General features: G+C 40.9%; 1 protein-coding gene across 2 annotated transcripts in view; it reads left to right on the top strand.

Moving 5' to 3' along the window:
* Lrp12 (LDL receptor related protein 12) overlaps positions 1-12,144 on the top strand; it is a 69,503-nt gene that overhangs the window by 25,497 nt on the left and 31,862 nt on the right. Inside the window, exon 2 of one of the 2 annotated variants that reach the window (XM_021216922.2) lies at positions 8,190-8,246. The exons of the other annotated variant lie outside the window; for it this stretch is intronic. Within the exon in view, the coding sequence (XP_021072581.1) occupies positions 8,190-8,246 (57 nt within the window). The remainder of the gene's footprint in view (positions 1-8,189; positions 8,247-12,144) is intronic. 2 annotated transcript variants of the gene reach the window in all.

The following is a 12,144-nucleotide window of genomic DNA, read 5'->3' as shown; positions in this document are numbered from 1 at the left end:
ACAGCTGGATCTCATGGAGGCACTTCCCCAACTAAAGCTCCTTTCTCTGTGATAACTCCAGCTGTGTCAAGTTGACACAAAGCTGTCCAGTACAGCTTCTTCCCTTCCACTTCCCACCTGATCCTTCCTGTCCAGTTCCTCCTCCCCACCCATCCGTAATGACTCCATTGGCCTTTTCTAGGAGAGCTATCTCTTCCCTGGTTCCCCTAGTCTGTATGTAATCCCCATGGTCCTGTGGATTGCGGCTTGGCAGTGTCATTGACTTACCGCTAGTATCCACGTGAAAACAAATACAGATGTATGACGTATTTGTCTTTCTGAGTCTGGGATACCTTACTCAGGGTGATTTTTTTTTTCTAGTTTCATCCATTTACCTGCAAATTTCTTGATTTCCTTTTTTTTTTTTTTTCCAACAGCTAAGTATAATTACACCACATTTTCTTTATCCATCCTTCTGTTGAGGGACATCTAGATTGTTTCTATTTCAGGCTATTATGTGTAGAACAGCAATGAACATGGTTGAGCAAGTGCCTCTATAGTAGGATAAAGCATCCTATATGCCCAAGACTGGTATCTTAGCGAGGATTTCCATTGCTCTAAAGAAACACTCTGACCACAGCAATTCTTATAAAATAAAACATTTCACTGGGGCTAGCTCACAGTGTCAGAGGTTTAGTCATTATCATCATGGCGGGGAGCATGGCATCCTATAGGCAGACATGGTTCTAAAGAAGCAGAGAGTTCTATATCCAGATCCAAAGATAGCAGGAGGATAGTTTTACTTCATACTGGGTATGGCTTGAACATTTAGGACCTCAAAGCCCCGCCTCCACAGTGACACCCTTTCTCTAACAATGTCACACATCCTCCAGTAAGGCCATACTTCTTAATAGTGCCACTAGCTGTGGACCAAGCATTTAAACATGAGTCTATGGGGCACAAGCCTATTCAAACCACCACAAGTGGTATAGCTGCATCCTGAGGTAGACCTGTTCCCACCGTTCTAAGGAACCACCACACTGGTTTCAGTAGTGGCTGCACAAGTTTGCAGCCCCACCAGCATTGCATGGGTGTTCCCTTTGCTCCACATCCTCACCACCATAAGCTGCCAGTTTTTATAATTGCTCTTAGCCATTCCTATTGGTGTAAGATAAAATCTCAAGGTAGATTTGATTGGTGTTTCCCAGCTGGCTAAGTATGTTAAACATTGAGGTGTTTTTCAGCCATTTAGGTTTCCTCTTGAGAATTCTGTGTCCATCAGCACTCCACTCTTTAATTGTGTTATTTGTTTTCTTAATATCTAATTTTTGGAGTTCTTTATATATTTTGGATGTAAGCTCTTTATCAGATGTGTAGTTGGCAAACATTTTCCAATTTAGCCTGCCACTTTGAATGATGGTGTCTTTTATCATGTAGAAGTCTTTCCGTTTCATGAAAAGTTGATCTTAATGCCTCTGCTATTGGCGTTCTGTTCATTAAGTCTTTTCCTGTGCCAAATGAGTTCAAGGCTACTCCCAGATTTCTCTTCAGTCTATCTGTTTTATACTAAGGTCTTTGATCCATATGGACTTGAGGTTTGTGCAGGGTGATAAGTATGGATCTATTTGGATTCTTCTACATGCAGACAGTCAGTTTGAACAGCACCATTTGTTGAAGATGTCTTTTTTCCAGTATATATTTGTTTGTTTGTTTCAGGATTATTCTATCATGGTGTTTTTGTCTGTTTGTTTGGGGTGTCTGTCTCTCTGTCTCTCTCTCTCTCTGTCTCTGTCTCTCTGTGTGTGTGTGTGTGTGTTCCCATATGAAGCTGAAATTGTTTCAAAATGTGTAAAGAATTCTGTTGGAGTTTTGATGGGGATTGCACCGAGTCTATAGATTACTTTTGGTCAGATGCACATTTTTTTAATCCTATCGATCCATGAGCATGGGAGATCTTTCCATCTTCTCAAATGTTCTTCAGTTTCTTTTTCAAAGACTTAAAATTCTTGTCATTACAAGTCTTTCAGTTGCTTGGTTAGAGTTACCCCAAGACATTGTATAATATTTGTGGCTATCATAAAGGGTGTTTCCCTGGTTTTTTCCTCAGTCTGTCATTTGTATATAGGAACACTTTAATTTCTGTGAGTTCATTTTGTATCCAGCTGCTGAAAGTACTATCAGCTATGGGATTTTTCCAGTGGAAATTTTAGGGTCACTTATGTATATAGTCATATCATATGCTTGCAAATAAAAGTATTTGACTTCATTCTAGTTTGTATTCCCTTGGTCTTCACGTGTAAGACTTTTTACTATATTGAATAGGTATGGAGAATAGATAGCCTTGTCTTTTGTGATTTTAGTGGAATTGCTTGGAGGTTTTCCCCATTTAAGTTGATGTTGGCTATATATATAGGCTTGCCGGAAATTACCTTTGTGTTTAAGAATGCCTGTTGTATTGCTAGTCTCTCTAGGACTTTTATCATGAAGGGGTGTTGGATTTCGTCAAAGGCTTTTTCTTTATTTAATGAGATCATGTGGTTTTTGTCTTTCAGTTTGCTTATACGGTGGTAGATAACATTTATCAATTTATGTATGTTGAACCACCCATGCATCTCTGGGAAGAAGCCTACTTGATCATGGTAGATGACCTTTTGAAAGTGTTCTTGGATTCAGTTTGAAGTTTTCTATTGAGAATTTTATATTACTCCACGTCTGCCTCGTGGCTGGTTAGTCCACTTCTCAGTTTCATTTGTCAGACTTATTCCACGTCTGCCTCGTGGCTGGTTAGCTCACTTCTCAGTTTCATATGTCAGACTTATTCCACATCTGCCTCGTGGCTGGTTAGCTCACTTCTCAGTTTCATNCTGCCTCGTGGCTGGTTAGCTCACTTCTCAGTTTCATATGTCAGACTTATTCCACATCTGCCTCGTGGCTGGTTAGCTCACTTCTCAGTTTCATAAGTCAGACTTATTCCACGTCTGCCTCGTGGCTGGTTAGCTCACTTCTCAGTCTCATACGTCAGACTTATTCCATGTCTGGGGTGAGTCTTTCTGCACCTGACTGTCTTCTAGGGTTCCAGCCTCTCTATTGGAACTCCCGCTTCCTACTTCCTGCCTTTCGCTCATAGGCCATCAGCTTTTTATTAACAGATGACTCTTTTACATAGTGCACAAAAGAGTATCCATGCATTCTGTAGTTTCTGTTGATATTCAGCTTTAATGCATGGTGGCCAGATAGGATTCAGGGGGTTATTTCAATTTTTTTTATATCTGTTAAGACTTACTTTGTGTCTGAGTATATGATCAATTTTGGAGAAAGTTCCATAAGGTGCTAAGAAGATGGTATATTCTTATGGTTGGGTTAAAAGTTCTGTAACTATCTCGTAGGTCTATTTGGTTTATGATGTAAGTTAGCTTCAGCCTTTCTCTGTTTAGCTTTTGTCTGGGTGGTTGGTCTGTTGGTGAGAGTGGATGTTGAGCCTCCCACTATGCCTGTGTGACATTTAGTGTGTGATAGTAGCTGTAGTTGTGTTTCTTTTACAAACTCGAATGCTCTTGTTTTTAGTACCAGATGTTAAGAATTTCATTGTCCTCTTGGTGGATTTTTTCCTTTGCTGAGTATGTAACATCCTTCCCTATTTCTTCTGGTTAGTTTTGGATTGAAGTCTATTTTGTCAGATATTAAAATGGCTACACCAGCTTGCTTCTTAGGTCCATTTCCTTGGAATATCCTTTTCCATCCTTTACCCTGAGGCAATGTCTATTCTGATTTTAATATTTTAAAATTCACCTCTAAAGGACAAAGTGCTTTCATTCTTAATAACTATTAATACTCTTAGTTTATTGTTAGTTTTAAATAAAACTCCCTCAGTTTTATTAAAAGATCCAGCTAGGTTCAAATTTACATTCATTAAAGCTTTTTCTGTAAGTTCAAATCACAGCCTTTTGAATGGTGTTTTTGTAAACCACCAAATATTTTTTTAAAGAAATTGTTTTTACAATTTCCATCCTGGAGTTTGCCAAGTATATCTCAGTAATGTAATTAAAGATGTCCCCTGTCCTCTGACTTCTCTATAAATTGATAATCGGATTTAGAGCCAAGGGTACACAGCCACTAGCCACAGGGGCTATTTCAAATTTAAAGTTGAATTAATTACAATTAAATCAAATTAACTTACTTGTTATGGTACAGTGCCCATATTTCAAATGACCGATAGCCACATGTGCCAAATGGCTGCCAGAGTTAGATAATGTCTCTAGTGTGTGTTCACTAAAGTTCTGTGTCACAGTTCTGTTAAGTAAAGGCTTGCTCAAATTCACTTTACTTGTTGGAGTTCAACTTTTGGGAGCCAGATAGTGTTTGCCTCTTTTTTTATGACTTTTGTGGCTAATGCCCAAGTCTGTTATGTCACCAAAGGATGCAGAATACTGACCACAGTTTTACAGTCACCTCTCACTATAGCATGATCCCCAAAAGCTTCACTGCTGCATTAATTTAATTAGGGTGTGCCATTTCACAAAACTTTGGTAAATGCATAAAGGACTAGAGGAAGTTAAATTGAAAGTGAGCCTCAGCTGTGTGAATCCTAAGGTAAGGGGAAGGGATGGGATTCCAGCTGAAAGAAAAATGCTGCAGTTTGTAGCTTGACCTCTGTCAGCCATTTGGCTATCTATCCCCTTTCTCTCCTTAACCACGCCCTAGTGTGCTTTAGAGAAATTAACACCTCACCCCTCAGTCTGGGACTGGCCTGCAATTCCATTTTGCTGTGAAACGTTGGTCTCGTGACTTTAACAGCTGTAAACAGAATGGTGGGGCTGGCTTTCCGCCTTCCTGTGGCTGCAATGGAGCTGCTGCAGCTGCTTTGTTAGGCTGACTAAGGCAGCAGTGTATGGCCAGCAGGATTAGAGCGGTTTGGGCTCACACACAAGTCAAGTGTAGAGTTCAGAAGACAACTTGCGGGCGTCAGTTCTCTTTCCCTGATTTGGTGCCAGGGATAGAACTTTGTTGCTTACCTAACAGCAAGCCATTGAGGAAGTTCCCTGGAAGTTTCACAAGGAGAATGTGCTTGCTTGCTGGCAACTTTAGTAAAGCACTCGGCCCTACCGCTGTGGGTCTGCTTGCTGGGAATACCTGGACCTTTATCTGGAGCGCTCCACCGGAGACCTCTTCCACACTCAAGAGAAGAACAACTTCAGTGGGTGACCTAGAAAGTGTCTTTAACTTTTGTCTTGTAGCAGCTCTTGGTCTGTCCCTTGGAAAGGCTCACCATACACATGCGCAGGTTAGTCTAAGGTTTCACTCTATGATGCTCGGAATATTGCTGTCGTCTCTCTAGTCCAGTTTCTGTTCCCCTGGCCTAACAAGGTGTCCCTGCTCGGCTGAAGTCTCCAGGCAGAAATCCTGTGCTCACCTGATTTGTCCCTCTTGTCTAGGCAATCTCCAACTTACATCACAGACTGACTTCTCATCCCTGAGTTTAGTTAACCTTTACCCCCCAGCTTTTTAAATTGTTCAACATCAACTTACTGGCATGTTGCAGTTCCTGTCGTGACCTGTAGGAGGAGCTCTGTGTGAGCATCTTAGTTTTGTTTATTTTCTTCTGGATACATGCTCCCTTCACATCCCACCTTTCACCAATTCTGTTTGCTCTCTTACATTTTTTTTCAAATAGATCTGTAATTATATCATATACAGATATAGGTTGACATTTCTTATGCAATTCTAAATGTCTGGTTTCCAGTTGAATTGGCTGATATGAGAAACTAGTGGGCACAGCATTCTGTCATTTGATAGAAAGTCTCTCATTCCCTCCTGAGTAGGACACTTGCATTATTTGCTTTTATTTCATATATTTTTGGTAATTTTCTCAAGAGAGTGCCAGCCCTTTGGGAGCCAGGACTTTGCATACTTCTTACTTACATGTCAAGTACTCTTTATTTGAGCAGATAGAGACTGAATATCCCTATTTATGTCATGTTCTGTGCTAGTCCCCAGGGTTCAAAATAGCTGAACCCAGCTTTATCCCACTGCTGCCCCCAGCTTCTTCCTCCATCTCCCCACTCTCAAGAATAGGACCTAGTGTTGTGTGTGTGTATGTGTGTGCATGCACACATGCGCGCACGTTGAGCATGTGCATATAAGTCTAATAACTAACTGCTGTACATACACACATTTTATTCCCCCAAAATGATAAGGAATAAGCAATATTTGTTCACTTATTTTCTATTTTTTATATAATATGAAGAATATTTTTCAAGAACTCTGTGCCTATGTATAACAAATTCAGTCCTTGTTGAAGTACAGAATTTATCTGTCTGACCTGTTCCTAGAGTTTACAATTTTACATACCCCTAGACTTACCAGGCTTTACATACATGTACACAATGTATGTATGTAACATGGCTATATAAATATGAATGTTGTAAGCTATATGTACATGATTTTAAAGTTAAAATTAGATCATATTCTAATGTTCTGAGACTTTTTTCAAACTTTTAACTATATTTGGCTACTTATTTCAGTTTCTTAAACACTTTATTATAAGGCTCTATCAATTTACACGTTTGTATGTTGATAGATTTAGACAATGTTTTTCCTTTTTAAGATTCCATTAATTCCTGTGATGTGTTTCCTTGTTTGGGGGTGAATTGAGGCCCTTGTGCTCACCTGCACAGCAGGCGACAGTGCTGGTGTTGGGGGCATGGCCATCTAGTCCAGAGCCCATGGCACCCACTTCTCTTCCTCAGCCTGTTCTTGTTTACTGTCCTGGGAAAAGGTTTAACAGAACGTATGTCTAACACTAAAATCCACAGTTTTATATTTGCCCATAAGGATGTCAGAAGCACGGCTGTAATTTGTAGCTGTGCATCATGGAAGGCCTAAGCTAGACCTTGCCTTGCCGCTCCAGCTTTCTGCGCATTTGGGTTCTCGGGGTGCGGAGTGCAAAGGTTTGGGCAGTAGATGCTGCATTTTGACAAACTATGGTAGTTGCTTTATTAAATGCATTTCTTATTTTGTTTCTTCTTCTTTAAAATAAGTAAGTTGTATGTGGTGAATCAGTGGATGCACACTTGCTAGTGGCCCTATGATTTACTTTGCTGGGCAAAAGAAATGGAGCATGTATGGCGTTGCCACACAGTGTAAACTCCACACGCCAGATTTGCATTCACTGGTGCTGCATTGTCTCTGAAGGCAGTATAGCAGGTGTTTTCATGCGATCAGTAGAGCTGTACTTGACTAAGTGTGCTTTTCTTAGTAATCTTTTATTCAGTAGTAATTCTTCACTTTATACAGTTGGAAAAAACTGAATGGCTGTTTAGTGCTACATGCCTTGACACGTCTCATTTATTTATCTATCATGGTATGAGCAGCTATTACTCTGGGGTCTGAGAAAAAGTGTTGTGTAGCTCGAGAAAGAAAAATTGTTAGTTATAATGTTGCAGTTTTCTCCTTATTCAACCAGAAAGAACTCTGCTTTCACTTTCTGATTGTCACTCAGGTAGTTCACCCTGTTCCGCCTCCATTGTACAGATAATCCTTCCTCTGCCCTTCCTGACTGTTGTGGTTCAGATCTAGACAGTAGGAGAAGAAAGACAAAACTTGAAAACTAATGAGCAATCTATACCAGAAAGAACGGGAGATGTAGCTTAGTCATAGAGCATGTTCAAGATCCTAGACTTGTCTCCCACACAAGCAACAGAGTGCTGGGGAGGGTGATATTTGATGGAAAATAATTTATATTAAAATATGGTCTACAAAATAAATACCTGATGGTGTTCTTTGGCATTAATTTGAGGGAGCAGGAAAGGCTGGAAGATACCTGACCTCTGTTAAAGTGGAGCTTTAGCTAGTAGAACTCCCACAGTAACCAGTGGCTGATGGGACAGACTCTGACCCCAGTGGCTGATGGGACAGACTCTGACCAGGACGACTTGAAGTAAGTGGTATCTCTGCTCCACAGTTTGCTCTGTTCCTGCTGATCAATAGTTGGCTGTTCTTGCTGGTGTTAATCAGCTCTCTGTATTTTTGAGATCTCTATATTGCACTGTATTGTAATTTCTAAAATGTTTTGTCTTACTCTTCTAACATTATTATAAAAATTTAGTTTCTGATAATTGAAAGTCATTATGTATAGTCTTCTTTTAAGAAGAATGTGAAAACTTTATGACTTGTACCTTGGAAATTAGTTTATTCATTATGTTTAATTTTAGGAAATGGTGCTCTTGCAGAACTTTCTGAAAATGTGCATATTTCAGGAGTGTCAACTGGTAAGTCATCTTTTGTAATGTTTAAATTTCATGCATGACTTATATGGTAAATATTGAAAACCTTATGGGGTGATATTTGGCTATAAAAATTATTGCTGCTTTTGCAGCATGTAATAAGGAAGGAAGGAACTGGAACATGGAGAAATTCTCATAAGATAAAGTGATATTGCATGCCCAAGGGTTGATTATGCTTCCCCAAACAGACGACGTAATTATATTCATGTCGAAGTTAAGCTGAACGCTCAAATAAAATTAGTGTTTTCTCTCTATGCAAACTTGGGTAAAGATGAAATTAATTTTGAATGTTGTCCCTAAAGTTTACAGACTTAGAAATGAAGTATCTTGTTAGACATTTTAGATTAGAGCGATAGTCCATGCAAAGCTGTTTACTTGAGTGCACAGTTTGTTACCAGTAGCAGGCCATTAGCATACTTGTGTCTGTGCACCTCAGAAGTCAGGGAGAGAACCTGAGTTTTCATCCACCTGAGCCACAGCTTAGTTACCAAAGGCCATGACTGCACAGCTCTGAATGACTTCCAGTTTGTTACTGTATTGCTCCGCTAACTGTAGTTATCAGCATATCAAAAACAATTGATTTTTCATGTATTGAAATAGTTTCTGACTACTAATAATTCCTAATAATTGCTAATAATTATCCATTTGCTGTATTATTGACAAGATTTAGGTGGTTAAAAGTTACACAGCAATATTTATCAGCCTACTGATTTTTTTATTATAAATTTTGCAATTCTTCTGTTTCTTTTCTCTCACAAAGCAAACTTAGAAGCTTGCTGCTTATTTTCTGTCTCTGACTTTGTATTCAGGAAGTCAATCACCAGTTCTGGGTTTGTCTATGTGCTCACTAAACTCGCAAATATGCCTGGTCTCCCAGAAATCAAAATAGCCTTGTTTGATCATTTATTTCACTTTTTCATAGGCTTTTAATTGTGTATTGACTATACCTCAACTAAAACCAAAGATTTCTATTTCATCTTTTTTATTATTGTATGACACAGCCCATGTAAAGAGGTGAAAAGACAGACTGTGGGGTCAGGTCTCTTCCACAGTGGGCACTAGCACGGAACCTAGGGCGTCACTTAAGTAGCAAGTGTTTTTACCTAACACTGTGCCACCTAACTGGCTCAGTAAGTTTAGTTCTAAAAGTGATCTTGTGTCTCCCTGTGTCCCAATTTTTAACAGCTAATGAGAATTGTGATTACATTCCCAATTCACAAAAGGAAATAGTATTGTTAATTTCCATAACTAAAGGCTTTTTGTTTCAGAAGTTTTTAAAAATCATTATCTCAGGATTCTTTTCAAATCCTGGTTCTTTCAGCCTGCCATAGCAGTTTAAGTTAAGCAGATGGTTTAAGTAACAACAATTTCCTCAAGTTCTACAGTAAGCTGAAAGTCCAAAGTTAGGTGCTAGCAAGTTTGATTCCTGGTACATCTGACTGTTCTTCTGAGAATGCTTAGAGGAAAAGACAAAGTCTATTTTTCTTTTATAAGTACACTCAGTCTAATATTGTAGCGAGCTCTATGCCGCTCTGTTCTGATGGAGGTCATGAACATACAAAGTAAAACTCCTTTAGTGTCAGTAACTGCAAGCCTTGATTGTGGGGACCCTCAACTCTCTGTATTAGGAGCCCTTGTTAGTGTTGTGTGACAGACTTCAGGGGAGATGAACACACACACAGTCTACTCTCTCCAGACAGGGAGCCCGTGACAGACCAAAGCACAAATGCCACCAAAGTCCACCTTGGGGAGCCATTGAGTTTTATTGGGGTTTCTTACAGGGTTATGATAGAAGGGTCACTTACAGGAGGAGAAATGACTCAAAGACAGCTGCAACACCGAAGCCCACCCCAACCTGGGTGACAGCTCACAAAACTGGGAACCTGGAGCACCCTGCACACAGTCTGCAGGCAGCTGCTCGGGTTGCAGTGTCCTTTCCAGATGGTTCAGTTCATCTAAACCTCTTCCAAACACCTGGGCTGGTTTGTGTCTCTCTGAGGCAACTGACCAGTTCTGAGTCTTTGCAGATTCATTCGTCTGGGAGTTGTTTGTTTACTTTTCTTTTTAGTTGTCTTAAGAGTTGTCTAGGAGTGACCCTCAGCCATCTTTATTATTTACTCTTTGTAAATCTGGTCAGTTTCAGCAACTTCCTGAAGGTATTTTGAGTTGTCAACCATCTGTCTAGGAACTCACCTACAGGGTAGAATTGGGGGAAAACTGATAGACAACAAATAGAGGTAGCTTCCTGGAACTCCTTCTGTGACTGGGTCTGGCCACTCCACTGTAGTCTTTTTTTCTCTGCATTCTACTCCTGGTAGATCCCTAAACTCTTTGGGTAGTGCTTCTTCTTGTGCCAGAGGCTAGCAGTCATTGGAGTTGTTTCTCTGTAAAACCAGTTCACCCTGCCCTCCCTTGATACAGATCACAGATAATAAAACCTGCGTTGAGGTGTAGGCTGTAACACCAAGGGGTCCAGTGTGCAGAACAGAGGCCCCCTGGGATAGAGAGAGGATGCTGCTTATATTACATGACTGTTATGGGTTAGGGAAGTGTTCTGGGAAGACCTGCCGTGAGGAGGTCAGAGGTTGTGTGTAAGGTCATCATCATCAGAAGTAGATATAGGTGGGGTCATCTCAGGGTCTGTCATTGGAGCTGTCACAGCCAAGTCTCCTTAAGCAAAGCCATGGCCATGCCAACTACAGGGATTCTCGAGGCCATAATCAGCCTCTTCAGGCATTAGTGCTTGCTCTGAAGTCACCACCTGTCATCATCTGTTGGGTCTGACTTTCTTTGAACTGTGGGGAGGTCATCAAAAGATCATAAAGAACCATGGAGTAACAGCTGCCATGGCTCTGGTAAAAATGGCTGGGCAGATGATGAAATATTACCATCCTGATAAATCTTCAGGAGCAAAAGCAGTATTACCCACAAGCCCACTGGACTCAGGAGCCATGGAGGCAGTGACACTTGTTCTCAGGAGGTCTTTGCCAAGTCTAGCCTGAGACAGTCACCTTGTTTGAACTGTTTTGAAGCTTAGCACGTAGTCTACCCTTAGTGAGAGCTGGTTTCTTCTGGCTAACTCATTATTGGCTTGGAAGCCAATTTATCTCAGTTACCTTTTTTAAGACTGTTCCTGGGACACTGGCATGGTTGTTGGGTAAATGCACTTACCGCCGACTTCTGTCCCAAGATCCGATAAGGTGGAAGGAGGGAGGGGACCAGCCCTGCGGTGCCCTTCCCCTGCACTGTACATGTGCTCTTAGCTCAGGTGCTCCTTCCCACCCACAAAATGAGTCAGTGTGAAGGAAAAAAAAAAAAAAAAAAACGTTTTGAAATGATTTGGTCTTCAAATATTGGGAGCAGGAGTTTGGCATATGAGTTTTAAGGGGAGAATGAATTACAGTCCACAAGAAAATTGAAAACTTGGAGTCTTGTTTTGTTAGCAGTTCTGGGTATTAAACCCAGGGCCTTGAGTATGTTGGGTGCATGTGTCTCTCTGATCGAGCTGAACTACAGCTCTCGCTCTGTTGCTGTGCTGTTACTGTTGCTGTTGCTGTGCTGTTGATGTTGCTGTGCTGTTGCTGTGCTGTTGCTGTTGCTGTTGCTGTGCTGTCGCTGTGCTGTTGCAGTTGTTGTTGCTGTGCTGTTGCAGTTGCTGTTGCTGTGCTGTTGCTGTTGCTGTTGCAGTTGCAGTTGCTGTTGCTGTGCTGTTGCTCTTGCTCTTGCTCTTGCTGTGCTGTTGCTGTTGCTGTTGCTGTTGTAGATGGGTCACTTAAGACACAGTTTCTGTTGCCCGGCTACACTTCCTTTACCAAGCTGTGGCCAGGTGACTTGTCTCCAGCCCCACCTCTCACATGCTGGTGTTACAGGATTGCTGATGTGT

This window comes from Mus pahari, chromosome 17 (genome assembly GCF_900095145.1).
Source record: "Mus pahari chromosome 17, PAHARI_EIJ_v1.1, whole genome shotgun sequence".
Taxonomy (NCBI): Eukaryota; Metazoa; Chordata; class Mammalia; order Rodentia; family Muridae; genus Mus; species Mus pahari.
This window is presented reverse-complemented; position numbering and strand designations above follow the sequence as displayed.